Raw genomic sequence first — 15,390 nt, 5'->3', positions numbered from 1 at the left:
AATAATTCTTCTTCTCTCAAACTTGTATGATAACATTCAATTGGAAGGAGATTGCAGTCTCCAAAGTTCAAGATTTAACATTTTTAGTAAAAGCACAGCTTGTGATCGTTTGCATTATATAATAGAAAATGTGCATTTGCCCTCTCTACTCTTAGATTTGTTCCTTACTTCATATGATAAGGTATTTTAAAGTTTTTGACATTTTTTATTTATCTTTTAAAGTTTTTTTTTTAAAGTTTTAACATTTTTGAACTTGTTCTACTGTTTTCTTAACAGTTTTTTTGTTAACTGCTGTTAAATATTTTTTTTAACAACTTTTTAGACTTTAAATCTTCTCATCAAGCAAAATGATGTGAAAAATGAGCAAATGAAAAATGAATTAAAAGTTGAAGCATCTAGTGATGGTAAATTTGATTTCCTGCTGAAAGTTTCTCTTTTCATCTTTTAAGTACTTATAAATGATATTATCTGTTAATACCAAATAATATTTTAAAATCATTTTAGTTTAAAGTTCTTTAAACTGAAATGTTTTAAAATGTTTTAGAAGATAGTTCTTTGGAGGAAGGATCAATGTTAGGAAGTTTTTTTGTCAAGACCATTAATGATAGTGACAGTGATAAAGTTGATACAAGTATAATTGTCAAAGAAAAAGAAAGAAATACAAGTCCACAATCAACTGAAATAGTAAACTTTTTTTTTTAATCATATTTTTAGTTGAATATGAAAAATATTAAGTTAGGAGTAAAGAAATTTGTAAATCTGAAATAATGTTGGTTAATATTTTTTTAATATTTTAGTTTTCATTTTTAGCTTGAACTTCTTGCTAGCAGTTTAATAGAGTTTATTAGCAAGTTTTTTCCTATGTGTGTTGAAAATGGATTTAAACAACAAGTCAAAGAATCTTTAACTGAAGAGCGATTGGACAGGCTTGCAAAAATTATCATGGGCTGCTCTTTTGGGGGTTCAATTGAGATTAGAGAAATCAAGGAACATATTTCAAAATTGTTTGGATATTTAGTTACCACTGAGCTGCTTCAGCAAAGTCAAATGGTAAGTTTTCAGTAATAAGCCTACTATTAAATGTCATTGATCAGAAAGTCAATTTTGATATTTTTTGCTTTTTTTTTTTTGTAGCATAAGCTCTTGAAAACACTAGGAATATCTGTGAGTGGAGAATCATCAAATCGACATCTGAATTTGAGTATACATGTGCTAAGAATCTTTGTTCATCTGGTATTGTTAAGTACTTCAGAAAATTCCGAAGTAGTCATTAATTCATGGAAACTTTTAATAAATGCTTTAGTTGATTCTGCTCAAAATGGCTCTAAAGAATGTAATGAATTATTTCAACGATATATTTTTTTTAATATTATAAATACAAAAATTTTACATTATTAATTTTTTAAACTTTTTTAAAAAAGAATTACGCACATTTTTTTTTGTTATAATTTTATGTTTATTATTTTTTACATATTTTTATATTTTTTATATATGTTATATTTTGTATATGTATTGTATTTTTTTTATACATGGTATATTTTATATATATATTTTTTATGTTAAGATCTAAATGTACAGCATGCTCAAGCAATGATTATGGTTTACCAGCTGATTTCTAGAGAGAAAAAAGAGATAGTTTTTAATGAGATCATCCTAGCTGTGACTAAGTTGTCTGCAATTGACATCAAAGGCACAATACATGTTGCACATCTTATTCTCTTCTTTGATTACATGATGCATTCATGTTATTCTACTGAGAGTAATGATATCATCAAACAGGTATTAAAAATGTATTTGACCAAGAAAATATTTATATTCAACCTTACAATAAGTTATTCTAGCATTTATACAAAACGGATATCAGAATATTCAGTTTCATTTTTTTTAAGGTGCAACACAACATTCTTTCTACAGATGCAGATAAACCATCTTATGTTAAAAGCCTCTTTAAGGAAGAAGATCAACTTGAAAATGGTGCATTAATATTTTATGGTCTTATTGAGAAAGATAAAAAAAAAGTTGACAATGAGGTTAGATATCTAAAAACCTTTCAGATGGTGCTCTTGCTGTCTGCATTTTACAATCAATTTAGTTTTCCTAGTTGTTTTTTTCTTCTTTTTAAGTTAACTTACAAGTTATTATATTGAAATTTTGTTTTAAATTTAAGATAAAATAGAAATTTGATTAAGGAGAATTTTGATGTCTATTGATGTTTGTTTAAATGTTTGGTTATTTTAACTTTTCTTTATTTCTTTTTTTTTTTTAAAAAAAAATTCTTTATTTTAATTGCTCCTTTTTTCTTTTTATAATTTTATAGGTTCTTACTTATCTAAAGAAATTCCCTGATTACAGTCAATGGTATTCTTCCTTTCTGACTCTTATGGCAAAAATGACAGATGCCTTGTCTTTAGGGGGAGAGTTGTTAGATATGTTAGGTGCTCGTAATGCTTTCTTACACATGTGGTTTTGGCTGCAGGAGCTTCCTGTAGCTATTGAGTGGATGAACAAAATTGATGAATTGGAAGCAGTGAGTTTTTTTATAATTTAAATCTTTTTTTTTTTTTTTTTTTTTTTTTTTTTTTTTTTTTTTAAAAAAAAAAGTTTTAATAAGCTTTTACTATTAAAGTTTTGCTTTAAAAGCCTCAACAGAGTACATGTTATTTAAATCTTTTTATTTGATTTGAAAGAAAAGGCAATATTATTGGTTAAAATTTATATTGGTTACATTTTGTTAAGCATTTTGTAGTTTGTATTCAGAAATGTTTTTAAAGATTAATTCTTAGATTGTTATATGGCTTTTTTGATTTTTCAGCTAGAATCATCTCATAAAGAATACTTATTTTATATTTGTTGGATGCCCCCAACCTTTGAGATGAGTATAGAACAAATTGAGAATGAACTAATGGTATTGTTCTTAGATTTTTTAAATCTCATGCTTGAAATGTATTTTATCCTTATAAAATTAATGTTTCTAATTAAAATATTAAATCTTTTCTTCTTAAATTTCAGTGTTTCATACTAAAACGGTATTTATAGCCTAAACACTAAATTTTACCTCTGTGGTAATGAAGGGCAATACTAAGAAAACTTTAACTGCAGTGAAAATAAAAAATTACCACAACTTTTTATTACCACAACTATCAAAGCTTTTACCTAGCTCAACTAAAAAATTTACTGCTGGAAAATGAAAATGAATCCAAAATATTTGAAAAATTATCCTAATGATCTAACATAAAGTTTGTGTATTTCTTTCCAAATCTTTTACATTTCTTCAAATGAAAACTGTAAGTTTTTTTAAGATTTAATATTATGTTTGTATAGGTATTATCAACTAATAATGCCAAAATGTCTGAAAGAAACTTGTTTGCCAGTGATATTCCATGTACAATCATTTACTTGGAACGATTAGTTTCACTGCTATCAAGCCTATTAAACAATTCTAACATGCTGACGTTTTCTCCATTTGCTATATGTGATAGCATTGTTAGTTTTATTTGGGTTCTAATAAAGCAAATTATGGTGTATAAAAAGGAGGAAGTCTTAAAGTATGGTGAACAGTTTTGTGAACTTGTCAAGCAGATAATGTTGTTGTTAAAGACTGCAGTCAAGAAATCAAAGTATATGATTTAAGATATCTTTGTTATTTTCAACTTTTTTTTTTTAAATTTAGTTTTATTTTAAGTAAAGTTTTTAGTTTCATTTTTATAAGAGTATTCATAAAAGTATGTAAAATATTGAAAAATTTCTGTAATAATAATTTTTTATTAGGGAATTGGTTATAAAGTTGGCTACCGCCAATGTATTCCTAGATAATGAAATTATTGATTTTTATATTGATGTTATTGGATTAGACCTACCAACTGCAAATTCAAGAACTTCTGATATCAAAAGAATCCAAGGTGTGTTCCGATGCAAAAAGATTTTCTAATATAACAAATAATTCAAGGTTCTTCAGGATTTTAGTCTTATTATTTACATTTTTTGGCAAACATTAACTTTTTTTTTTGTTCAATAGTTTTACCAGAGAACTTCTGCAATTATGTACAAGATTGGCAAAATTTACACATTCAAGTTGACCAAAACATTGATGATTTGCAAGAAAACAAAGATGTTCCCTTTTCGACTATAGCCACAAATTATGTACGAGATTCTTTAATCAGTCATCAGAATGTGAAAAAATCAGGTTTTTCTTTATATATATATTTATTAAATATTTTTGGTTTTGTAACTACTTTGAATTAAAACAGTAAAAGTTTTGATTTTATCAGAGTTTGAATTCCCATGTTTTTTAAAACTAACTTAAATCTCTATGTTTGGAACTAAAAGTTTTTTGTTCAAAAAAGTTTCAAATCCCATGGGTCGATATCATTCCAGACAGTCTTTATGCACCTCAGTCCTCATTGGCTCACATATATTTAAAAGGCAAAAAAATGACAATGGCATTTAGTACAAGCTACAGGCTATGGTGTAAATATTTTATTACAATTTAGTTTGGTTACTAGCTTATTATCGGCTACTTGAGCATACTTCATTATAAAAAGCCACAATGGTATATGGTATCTAGCTAGGAGTTGTAAGAAAATTTAAGTTATCATTTTAACTTATGCATGTACAGCAAACAGCAATCTATCACTTTAAAATTTATAGTATTTCAGTAATATATACCATAAATTCTTACACAAGAAGAAGTCAGGGTCAGAGTGCAGAAAAGGCTGGGATTAGAGTTGAACTTTTCCAAGCTGATTTCACAGCCCTGCTTGTAACACAAAGTTGTACTTTTTGAATAATACACAACCCAATATCTAAGATCAATACTTTGTTACAGTTTTTGCTTTATTATTACAGGAGTTTATTGACAAAAAAATGTAAAGACTTTTAGTTGTCCTTTAAAATATTTTATAACTATGTAAATTTTAATTGTTAAAACATTTTATTTGTTTTCATTTAAATTTCTTAGAATTTTGATACCCTAAATTAATTTCATACAACCCCTCCTCTGGGGCTTGCAACCCACAGTCTGCACACTTTTGATGCATAAGATGAAAAACTCAGTTAAAAATTTGAAAAGCTTTTAACACTAAGTTGTACTTTTTGAATAATACACAACCTTGCTCTTTTTATTGCTTAATGATGATACAAACTTTAAGGAATTTCTAAGGAATTTTAAGGAATTTCTAAGTGTTTGAATAAAATTTTTATTTTATGTTTGTTTTTTAAATTTATTTTGTTTTAATTTTGTTGTGTTTTTTTTAATTTTAGAACCTAAAGGTATGCCTGCAAATGCAACTTCTTTAAAAAGACTTATACATAGTCTTTCTAGTATTTGTAATAAAGTTCTTCCTTGGATGAATACATCAATGAGTGAAGAATTTCAAACTCTCAAACATCTTGGAATGTCATTGTATTCTGGTTTTTGGTTTGATTACTTACTTAAGCATATATCTTTTCACTCAGAGCAGATGATATATCTCTGTCTGGGTGACTGTGACCAAGATAAGTTTGAAACTGCTGTATTTATTCGTATATTGGAGATAATTGAGAAATGGTATATGAAGGAGTTATCAAAAAGGTAAATGATAGAACAAAATTACTTTAAACTTTATATATTTAATTATGGTAATTTGTCTTATAAATTATTTAAGTTTCTTGTAATTATGCTTGCTTATGTCTATGTTATTATGTTATTTTTATCTTTGCTTTTTTTTATTTTTGTTATTTTATTATTTTGTTTATTTTTTATTTCTTCCTTTTTTTTATTTTTCATTATTTTATTTTTTTCTTATTTGTTATTTTTTGTTTATTTATTTTGTTTGGTTATGTTTATTTGTTGTTATTTGCATTTAATTATGATTATTTATATTTAATTATATTTATTTGATATTTACTTTTGAGTTTTTAATTTATATTTAAATAATCAATATTTTAAAGTCTTTTTGTGTTACACTCTTTTTTAGTGATAGATTTTTAGATGAAGCAATATTAATAGCTTGGCTAAAGTTTCTTATGGACTTGATTGAGCATTCCAAAACACTTGTCATTTTTTCACAGTACTTTGCAAAGCAACCACTCACATTGTTTTCAATATTCAAATCTGTCACAAAACAAGTTGAATATAGTAACCACTACTTGGAGGCCTTCATACAATTTTTTTCGAAACTCTTTCTTATTAGTGAGTTAGGTTATTAATACATACATATTAGATAATGAATATGAAAATAAAGCATAATATCCATCTTCTTCTTTTTATTATTTGTTAAATTGAAAGTATTAAATATTTCTTTAGAAGAAAAATCAAATGATGGTATTGTTTATACGGTTCTTTTAAAGATCTTTGAAGAGGATTATGAAATATTTTATGCTTGGATGAAAAGCATTATATTTTCTAAGTCAGTTAATGGAAGTACTCTTGTACATTCCCTTTTTAGTCTTGGTATTCAAAACAGGTAATTAAAACTGTTTTTAGATTTTTTTTAATACTGGTGACAGTTACCTTAAAATTATTTTTATTAACATTGTGTGCTTTAAAAAAATATATATTTTTGATTTTTAAATATCATTTTTAAAAATTTTTCTTTTCTAGTCAATCATTGGATAAAGCATTAACTGCATTACTAGCTATAAATGATAATGTTGTCAGTCTAATAATTAAAAATGAGCTTCCAGATACACTCTCTTTTCCTTTGCTGTTTGATGCTGCTATTATGACTGCTAACTCTTGTGGTGGTCAAGGACATGTGTTGCTTCTACAAAAAGCAATTCATTGGCTAAAGTTAAGGTATTAATTTAGAATAGTAATAATTGTTATCGAACCATTATTATTATTTAGAATAATAATATTTAGATGATAAAAGTAATCTATGTTTTTAAATCATAAAATGATACAATAAAGAGGAAATGTTTGTATGAAAAATGTACAGCATTTCTTATTTTACGCAATAACTGTAATATTTAAGCTTTAACTTTTTAGTACAGTTGCAGATAAAAATGACAAGCATGCAGCAGAATGTATACAGAAAATCGTTTTATACATAACTGACATCATAACAAATACTTGCAATTATGATGTTTCAGAGGAGAATACATTTTTTGAAATGGTACCTGAGATATTCCATAAAAAGGAAGAACAAAGCGAGGAATGTGTATGTTATTTTTTTATATTGCTTGTATTGGAATATATTGATATTTCATTTACTTATTGTGTTTATACATAAAATACATCTATAAACTAAGATAGAACCATAGTTAAGTTCTTTTTTTTTTTTTCATTCTATGTGTAAGTGCTGGTAGTGAGAATTGATATAAATTTAAAAAAGATATGAACAATAGTAGGGCAACTATAATACTGTGATTAATTTTACAGAACATAACAATAGTTTGTGAGCATTATTGGAAAATGCTCATAATGTAAGACTTTGATCAGTGATGCAAAACTTTGTTCATCAAATTCACATTAAAATGTAACATTACTGATAACTTGCTTCTTTAAACCATATCTCAGAATGCAGCATTAATGATGATTTGCTACAAGAAGAATATCAGCCTAAAATGAAATTTAAAAATTGTAATAAAAATACTAGCCTAAAATGAAATAAAAAAATCACAATAAGAATACCAGTATAAAATAAAATAAAACAAATTACAATAAGAACACTAGCCTAAAATAAAATAAAAAAATTAGTTAATTTTATTTTCAACAAACAAACTCACTTAGTGTAAACCAGGTTTTTAAGTTGTCTTTTTTTAATCTTTTTATTGGTTTTTTTATTTGTTGGGTTTATGCTGATATAATTAAGGTTTTAATTTTTAATATACACCAAATGTGCATCATTTCTGGCATGTGTGTATTCTAAATAAAATAATAAAAAATAACTTGTTAATGCTACTTTTAATTTTCATCAATGATACACACATTTAATTTGGAAGTGATATTGAATTTTTAGGTATGAAATTTAAAGAATTTGGAAGTTTTTATACTTTATAAAGATCTTTTTAAAAAATATCAGGTCAATGAGTCCATAGAAGGAAACACTTGTACATTTTCTGTAACACAACGAGATTTTATGAATCAACATTGGTATCACTGTCATACATGCAAGATGAATGATGGTATTGGCTGCTGCACAGTGTGTGCTAAAGTTTGCCACAAAGATCATGATGTCACTTATGCTAAACATGGGTCCTTTTTTTGTGATTGTGGTGCAAAGGAAGATGGAAGTTGCAAGGTTTTATAAACTTTTTACAATTATAAAGTTTCTTTTGTTTGGAGTTTTTTGTTCTAGGTTTATGTGCTTGTTCTATTTTAGTGGTTGTTTTAGTTTTGATTGTTTTTTGCATTGATCTGAATTGTTTTGCCTAAAACTTTAAGCTGGATTTACTAATATAAAAGTGTTAACAATTAATGAAAATTTGCTTCTTATAATTTTTTTTTACAGCAATCTTTGAAAATTATGTTTAGTAAGTAGGTCCCTATATGCACTGATAATTTTGAGCTCTTTTTATTGCATTCTCTATAACACAGATGTCATATGTTTACAATATCAGCTCTGATGTTTTTTTAACTGATACAAAGTTGCTGGCTTGTATACTTTAGACTCCACACCATACAGTGACCTTATGCACTGTATGGTCTGGAGTAACAGTCCAAGTCAACATTACTGTATTTTTTTTATGAGCTGGTTTGGTACGAATGTCATTTGGTTCATTTTGAGTAAATGAAATTCACATTTTGTAAGCAAATTTTGAAATTTCATTATGCAGAGTTAATACTGCTTGGGAATTTTATTTTATTCCAGATGTTTTAAATGGTCATTTACCATCAGCTCTTGAGTTGTTGTCAGATCTACACTTATTTCTGTCTTGCATAGAAATGTGAAGCATTGACAACCTAAGCAAAGGTTGTCAATGTTTCTTCAAATCAAACCACCAATCACTGAATTGTTGGTGGTAAAGGTGGATTTTGTTCTAGAAATTGTTATCAAAGTTCATGCTATGCTGCAATAATTGAGTTATCACTTTTTTGCATATATCAACACTATTGCAACATTTTTGTGGAGTGTATTTATCCATTATAAAATTTTTTGAGATTATCTTTAATTATCTGAAAATAAAGTGATTGTGTTGTTTTTGTTTATTATTACTAATACATTTGTATTGACTTAGTTGTCTTACTATAACTATTATTTTTAGGCAATGTCAGGATCATCAGGTTCATCAAAGCTTTCAAACAGGATATCTTCACATTTAAGTACATGGGGACCCTCTACCTTGTCTGATAAAAGTTTAATAAAAATGCAAAAATATCAAAAACATAAAACTGGCATAAGTAAAGGAGAAAACAATCTTCATAATGTTCTGCAGGTTTTAGTTTCTTAAAAGCATTTAAAAAGAAATCTATTATTTTACTTTTGTAGAAGTATGTCAAGAAAAAAAATAGAAAACAATATAAAACTCATAGCAAATTTGTATTTTAATAAATTGATACAAATGAATAATATTATAGAATTCTAATAGTTGTATCTAAACTTATATTTAGCCTGCTAATTGCGTTTTGATATTTGTGTAAATTTTTTTAAACTATAAAGGATTCCAAAGTTCAACTCCTCAGTGTGTTAAGTGACGTTTCATTGTTTGACTCAGTTCTTCAGCTTTTGAAGCAAAGCTGTGATATATTTACTCATGAGGTTGAAGAAGCAATCAGTGAAATAAAATCTCAGAAACGTAAATTAAAAGAAAAGTTAGAGCTTCTTTATGCAAGTGAAAAGGAGTTTTGCACCGATAATATTATGGTAATTTTAAAAGATTTACATTATATTATACTTTAACTTCCTGTCATTTTTGTCATAAACACTATACCATATAAATTATACCACAAGTAGTATCTTTCACTTTAGAATGCAGTCTCTGGCTCTCAAGAAGGTGCTTTTGAAAACATTAAATTGACATACGGTGGAGAACAGGGTGCAACTCTTCGTCAACTCATCAATAGTCACATGATTCATCACAAAGCTATGTGTCTTATTGTTTCTCCTTTTGGAAAGAGACAGTTTCTTGCAGTTGCCCATGAAAAAGGAAAGGTCATTATACATTTATTACCTTTGTTAAATAGTTCGGTTTTTTAAAATCATCATTCATGTTGATTAATATTGATTAAAGTTCCTTTTTTTTTTTAGGTAACAATTTTGCAGTTATCTGGTTTATTACGACTTCCTGAATCAAACCAAAAGAAAATGACCCTTAATCGTTTGTCATCAACAATTGTGCCATTCACTGTTCTTCACATGGTTAGCAACTCACTTAATGATGAATTTCTAGCTGTGACAGGGTTGAAAGATTGTCTTGTGCTTATTCTTGGAAACTCTGCATCAGCACCTACACGTTTAACTTTGAATATAAAGCTTGATACAGGGAATTTTATTATTAAGGCTTTATGGGTACCAGGTTCACAGACTCAGCTTGCTTTGTTAACAGCAGACTATATTAAGGTATTTTTGTATTTTATAAAAAAAAAGTATAATTTGTAATTGATGCAGCCAGTATATACTCTTTTATGGCTGTTTTAGTTTTTAAATTGCTACAAGGTGAGTCATGATACCAAAAAATTAGCATTTACTGTTAATTTATAAATACTTGACAATACATACATGGCCGCTCACACAATATCTTGTGAAAATTTAATCCCAAATTTTAATCAAAAGCTATTTGATTTATGGCAACTTTATACTTTTAACAGTGCTCAGTTTGTCTATTGTGATATAACCTATTCCTACAGGTTCAAGTTTGAAATGCTATTTAGTTGTTTTAACAAAATCAGGAATATTTTTGTGGAATATTTTTCGGAATATTTTAGTAAAAGGCAATGATTTTTTTTTAAAACTGCTTTTTATATAATGTAGTCTTAATCTAATGGTTATTTGGTTTCACAAAATAGAGCAGTAGCTTACCTTTCTTTCATACTATTCACAACTTTGATACCATTTTTGGAGGATCCAATTCTCTATTTTTCATTTGCAGTAGCTAGTGAGTTACACATTATAATTGAACTAGCTAAGTGCAATGCGCTGGGTGTCCCAGCTATTAGATATAAAACTTTACAGTATTAATCAAAAATGCATTTGTAGCTATTTAGTCATGTTTTTGGGAACTAAACCACACTTTGGTAGCTTTTTTACAACAAACACATCATCAAAGCACAATAATCTTCTCTTCAAAAAAAAAGTCTCTACAAATTTTCACATTCATTTATACTGTATACTTTTCAAAAAATATCCCTCAAAAATTGTCATTAAACTGGTAAAAACTGTTAAAATTATTAGCTCCATAATCACTTCTTCATTGAGGGCAATGAGTATTCAGAGGGGGCTGGGAATTGGTTCCAGCCATAAGCACCCTGAAAATGGAGTCTGGGGTGCTCCAAACCTGGACTAAAACCTTCTCTGGGAAAAATTAGACCTATCTGCAGAATTTGGTGAGGATTGACTCAAAACTGTGTATTTGTATAAAGAACAAATCCACATACACACATACAAACTTTGAGCTTAATATATTATATGATTACTCATCATGCTGTTGAATTACACTCATGAATTACACATTCTGTTGAATGTCCAGCAGAAAATAAAATTTCAGAATTAGTGTGTCGAGTAAGATTTTTACATCACTTAACTCTAGCAATATTGTTTGTAAGAATTTTTTGAACATTTTCATTTTTAGCTAACTTTAAGATTCATGAGTAATTCTTTTAATGCTTAATTGTGAGATAACAAGGTTTCTTCCAATACCTCTTACAGATTGAAGAGAATTTTCAGATAACACTGACTTTCTACTTTAACTATTTTTGGAGTACTGACAGTTCTTTTATGTCAGATTTTTGCATGGCTGAATCTAGTCTAGTTTTAATAATGTTGGATGAAATGTGTATACTTCCCCGATAAAATTTTAAGGCTACATCATTTTCAGTTATTAATAGCAACAACTCATAAAATATAATAGCATACTTAGAATGTGCTTAAATAAAATACACATGAAATGAATTGAAATATGAAAATTGTAGTTTTTTTAAAAAAAAATAAAGAGATTTTGTTTGAAATTTTTTTACTTTTAAATGATAAAATTTTAAGACTATTTTAGTTTTTTTTATTAATAGTGAGTTGGTCCACAATTTTATTTTTATTACTTACTTTTTATTATAATTCTATTTGCCATTAAATGAATGAAATTTTTTAATTTATCTAAGGTTATGTGATCCCAACATTCCTTTATTTTTTCTTTTAACTCATCAACATTAATAAATTGCTTTCCTTTTGCATAAACCAAGTGAACTAAACTGCTCCATATGTTTTCAATAGGGTCTAAGTCCGGGCTATTTGGAGGTCATTGTAAAATATTTATTTTCTTTGTTTGTAACCACTTTTTTATTATGATTTGAGCTACAAATGCTGGCTCCATTCTTTCTACTACTTATTTTTTTAAAGCAAGGTGACAAACTTTGTTTAAGTAATTCTGTATAGTCTTTAGAATCTAGATTACCTTTAACAAATACAATCCTTGATTTTCCTTTGCCCAAACCATTAAACTACAACCTCCAAAATTGTGTCTAGAATTTTTTTCTAGAATTAATTTTCTGAGATGCACATTAAAGGTCACAAGCTGTGGAATGTATACATTCCTGGAATGTATACATTTCTGGAATGTATACATTCCACAGCTTGTGACCTTTAGTGTGCATCTGAATAAATTAATTCTATATATTGGTATCACCAACGACTTATCCTATATATATTGTTAAAAGGTCTAAAAAGATTTGTTTAATTTGTTTTTAGATTTTTGATTTGTCTGTAAGTGAAACAGATCCAATCCATTATTTTGTTGTTCCAAGTGGAAAAATTAGAGATGCCACTTTCATACCTGATGAAAAGCAGACAAACATTGTTATTATGTCATCACAAGGCTATATTTATGTAGAAGCATTAAATGATGCAAGTAAACAATGTGTGTTTTATACAATGAATGTTGTTAGTGTGCAGCATCCTAATACTGAAGAGTCTGATCAAGCTTTAGTTAATGGTGGTGGTGTCTCAATTTATTATTCACATACCTTGAAGCTGTTGTTTTTTAGTTATAATAAAGGTCTTTTTTTTTTTTTTGCTTTTTTTTTTTTTTTTTAAATTAATATTTTTAATGTTTATGATAAAACTTAAATCTGTGTTTATTAAATTTATTTAGGCTTGTCTTTCTTTGGTTGTTTGGACAAAAGTTTACTCTCCTTTACAAAGCTTTTTCTTATTGACTCCCCAATTGCTTTGTCATCTCCATTAGTCCAATGGAATGAGGTTCCTGGACAAGTTGGACTGCTTCATTGCACTCAGCAGAATACTGGCAATGTGATTATGCTAGCTGTGAAACCAGATAAAGTTATTGTATGTTTTTTTTTTATGATTCTGAAGTCAAATTTATACTTTTAATCTTCAAAACTGACCAAATTTTTATTATTTAATTTTTTTTTCTTTGCTTAAAAAAAGATTCAAGAAGTCAAAAGTATATCAAAATCAGTCAAGGTTTTGAGTGCTGTATGCCATCATCACTCAACCATTGAAGGTCATGGACCAAGTGTTACTGAGTGCACAACACTCATTGTTTTACTAGATGATGGCAGCCTTCGTATTTATAATGCTAACCAAGATATCATTCAGTTCTTAAAACCTCCAGAAAACTTATTTAAAAGGTGTGTTTAATAAATGGCTTGATGAATAAGTCTTAAAGTTTATTTAATCTTAATATGCATATATTTACTATATATTTGATTTCAGCACTCATTTCACAGAACGACTCGTAAATAAGGAGAAAAAGCAAGAAAGTAAGAAAATAACAGAAAAGTTCCCAGTAGATTTCTTTGAATCTTGTCATTTAACAAATGATGTAGAGTTTGGTGGGGAAGATATTTTGCATATTTATAACAAGAATCAAGTAAAAAATCGATTAAATACCACAGGAATGTATATAGCAAATACAAAGGTACCACAATATATGTAAAGTTTTGTTGTTATAATGTTTTGTTCTCATAAACATCTAGAGAAGATACTGTTACTTCAATTTTATAGTGTACAAATTAATTTCTTCTTTGTTCAAATTCTATGCTCTGTTAGATCTATATCTATAATGAGGAGTTCTCTTGGTTTTTTCAGCCCTCTGGATTTAAGATTGAAATATATAACACAAACTTATCAAATGTGGTTGTTGGTATTCGATTGCAAGTTGGTGTCCAATCAATGGAGCGCTCACCTCAGTATGTGGATATCTTTGGTCGTGTAATATATCTGAGATCAGTAAAGAACCGATGGTTTGATATACCATTTACTAGAGAAGAATCAAATATATGCTTAGAGAAAAACGCATTTACTGTAACATGTAATCTTTCCATTTTTTGCATTGATTAGAATATTTAAAGGGTATTCAGAATGCTTAATTCTAATGGGGGGGGGGGGGGGGAATGTTACTTTTAATACATAAATAAAAATGTAGTTAAAAATTCTAATTTATGTCACAAGACTTTAATCTTTCTGTAAAAATTTTATTACTTAGAATCCTTATTATTATTTGGGCTTTCAAAAATTTTCTTATAATGAGTTTTTTTTAGTTGGTCCATCTACTGATCCTTATGGTGTTAGCATCGTTGATTCAATTAAAGTATATACTAAAACTAAAGAAGAATTCAATTTAGTTGATGAAAATGCTGCACCAGCTGCTACAGAAACTCCATCTAGTTCTCAGGAGTTGTTAGTAACACCAAAGTATCAAAGCTCTCAGTCTGAACTGTAAATAGTTTTTTTTTATGTTTACAAAGTGCATTGATGAAAACCATAAATGTTTATCAAGTTTGTTGATTAATAAGTTTATCTATTAAAAGTTAAATACACAAATGTATACAATTCAAATTTGTAACAGAACTTTAAAAATATAGTTGCAAATTTGAAAAAGTTTTATGTATTTAAAGAACTTATTGCTTATTCCAGTATAAATAAAAAGCTCTATAAATACGTAACTATATTATTTTAGTTTGCTTACATCCTTGCTTTCTGCTATGAACAAACTTCTTAAAGTTGTTGATGGAAGCAAAATTTTAACAGTGTTTGATACGCTCTCTAATATATCAAGCAAACTTTTTACAGTTGACCCTCAGCTGCAAGAAAATTTTTCTGCAATAGGTTACCAAACTCATCTGCTCCTTAAAAATTTGTACCCAGGTGAAGGAAAATATCAAGTTAAAAAGGTAAAGTAATTATTAATTTCATGTTTGTTTTCAAATTTATTTTTTTGTTAATTTCAATTATTTCTTTGTTTTCAAAAAGTTAACTTAATAGCTCTATCAGTTTTTCTGTATCCTTTAGATATTTA

The 15,390-nt window shown here is 27.4% G+C and overlaps 1 protein-coding gene across 3 annotated transcripts in view; it reads left to right on the top strand.

The window, feature by feature from the left end:
* Nucleotides 1-15,390, top strand: part of LOC145181404 (E3 ubiquitin-protein ligase UBR4-like) — a 50,390-nt gene that overhangs the window by 4,202 nt on the left and 30,798 nt on the right. For all 3 annotated transcript variants that reach the window (XM_090099897.1, XM_090099896.1, XM_090099895.1), the window contains exons 8-36: nt 1-181; nt 323-404; nt 545-684; nt 811-1,050; nt 1,135-1,333; nt 1,565-1,779; nt 1,890-2,030; nt 2,318-2,527; nt 2,813-2,905; nt 3,322-3,617; nt 3,769-3,899; nt 4,016-4,183; nt 5,260-5,569; nt 5,955-6,169; nt 6,284-6,443; nt 6,581-6,775; nt 6,968-7,139; nt 8,004-8,222; nt 9,187-9,357; nt 9,582-9,785; nt 9,891-10,073; nt 10,170-10,481; nt 12,819-13,125; nt 13,222-13,415; nt 13,518-13,720; nt 13,806-14,010; nt 14,181-14,403; nt 14,633-14,810; nt 15,052-15,265. The exon at nt 1-181 is cut by the window's left edge and continues 42 nt beyond it. In XM_090099897.1, coding sequence (XP_089956023.1) covers nt 1-181; nt 323-404; nt 545-684; nt 811-1,050; nt 1,135-1,333; nt 1,565-1,779; nt 1,890-2,030; nt 2,318-2,527; nt 2,813-2,905; nt 3,322-3,617; nt 3,769-3,899; nt 4,016-4,183; nt 5,260-5,569; nt 5,955-6,169; nt 6,284-6,443; nt 6,581-6,775; nt 6,968-7,139; nt 8,004-8,222; nt 9,187-9,357; nt 9,582-9,785; nt 9,891-10,073; nt 10,170-10,481; nt 12,819-13,125; nt 13,222-13,415; nt 13,518-13,720; nt 13,806-14,010; nt 14,181-14,403; nt 14,633-14,810; nt 15,052-15,265 — 5,761 coding nt within the window. The remainder of the gene's footprint in view (nt 182-322; nt 405-544; nt 685-810; nt 1,051-1,134; nt 1,334-1,564; nt 1,780-1,889; nt 2,031-2,317; nt 2,528-2,812; nt 2,906-3,321; nt 3,618-3,768; nt 3,900-4,015; nt 4,184-5,259; nt 5,570-5,954; nt 6,170-6,283; nt 6,444-6,580; nt 6,776-6,967; nt 7,140-8,003; nt 8,223-9,186; nt 9,358-9,581; nt 9,786-9,890; nt 10,074-10,169; nt 10,482-12,818; nt 13,126-13,221; nt 13,416-13,517; nt 13,721-13,805; nt 14,011-14,180; nt 14,404-14,632; nt 14,811-15,051; nt 15,266-15,390) is intronic.

The sequence above is a fragment of the Hydra viridissima genome, unplaced genomic scaffold (assembly GCF_058129835.1).
Source record: "Hydra viridissima isolate aposymbiotic clone 2 unplaced genomic scaffold, HvirCarnegie_v1 scaffold_10, whole genome shotgun sequence".
Classification (NCBI taxonomy): Eukaryota; Metazoa; Cnidaria; class Hydrozoa; order Anthoathecata; family Hydridae; genus Hydra; species Hydra viridissima.
The sequence above is the reverse complement of the archived record's forward strand: the minus strand, read 5'-3'. Positions and strand labels throughout refer to the sequence as shown.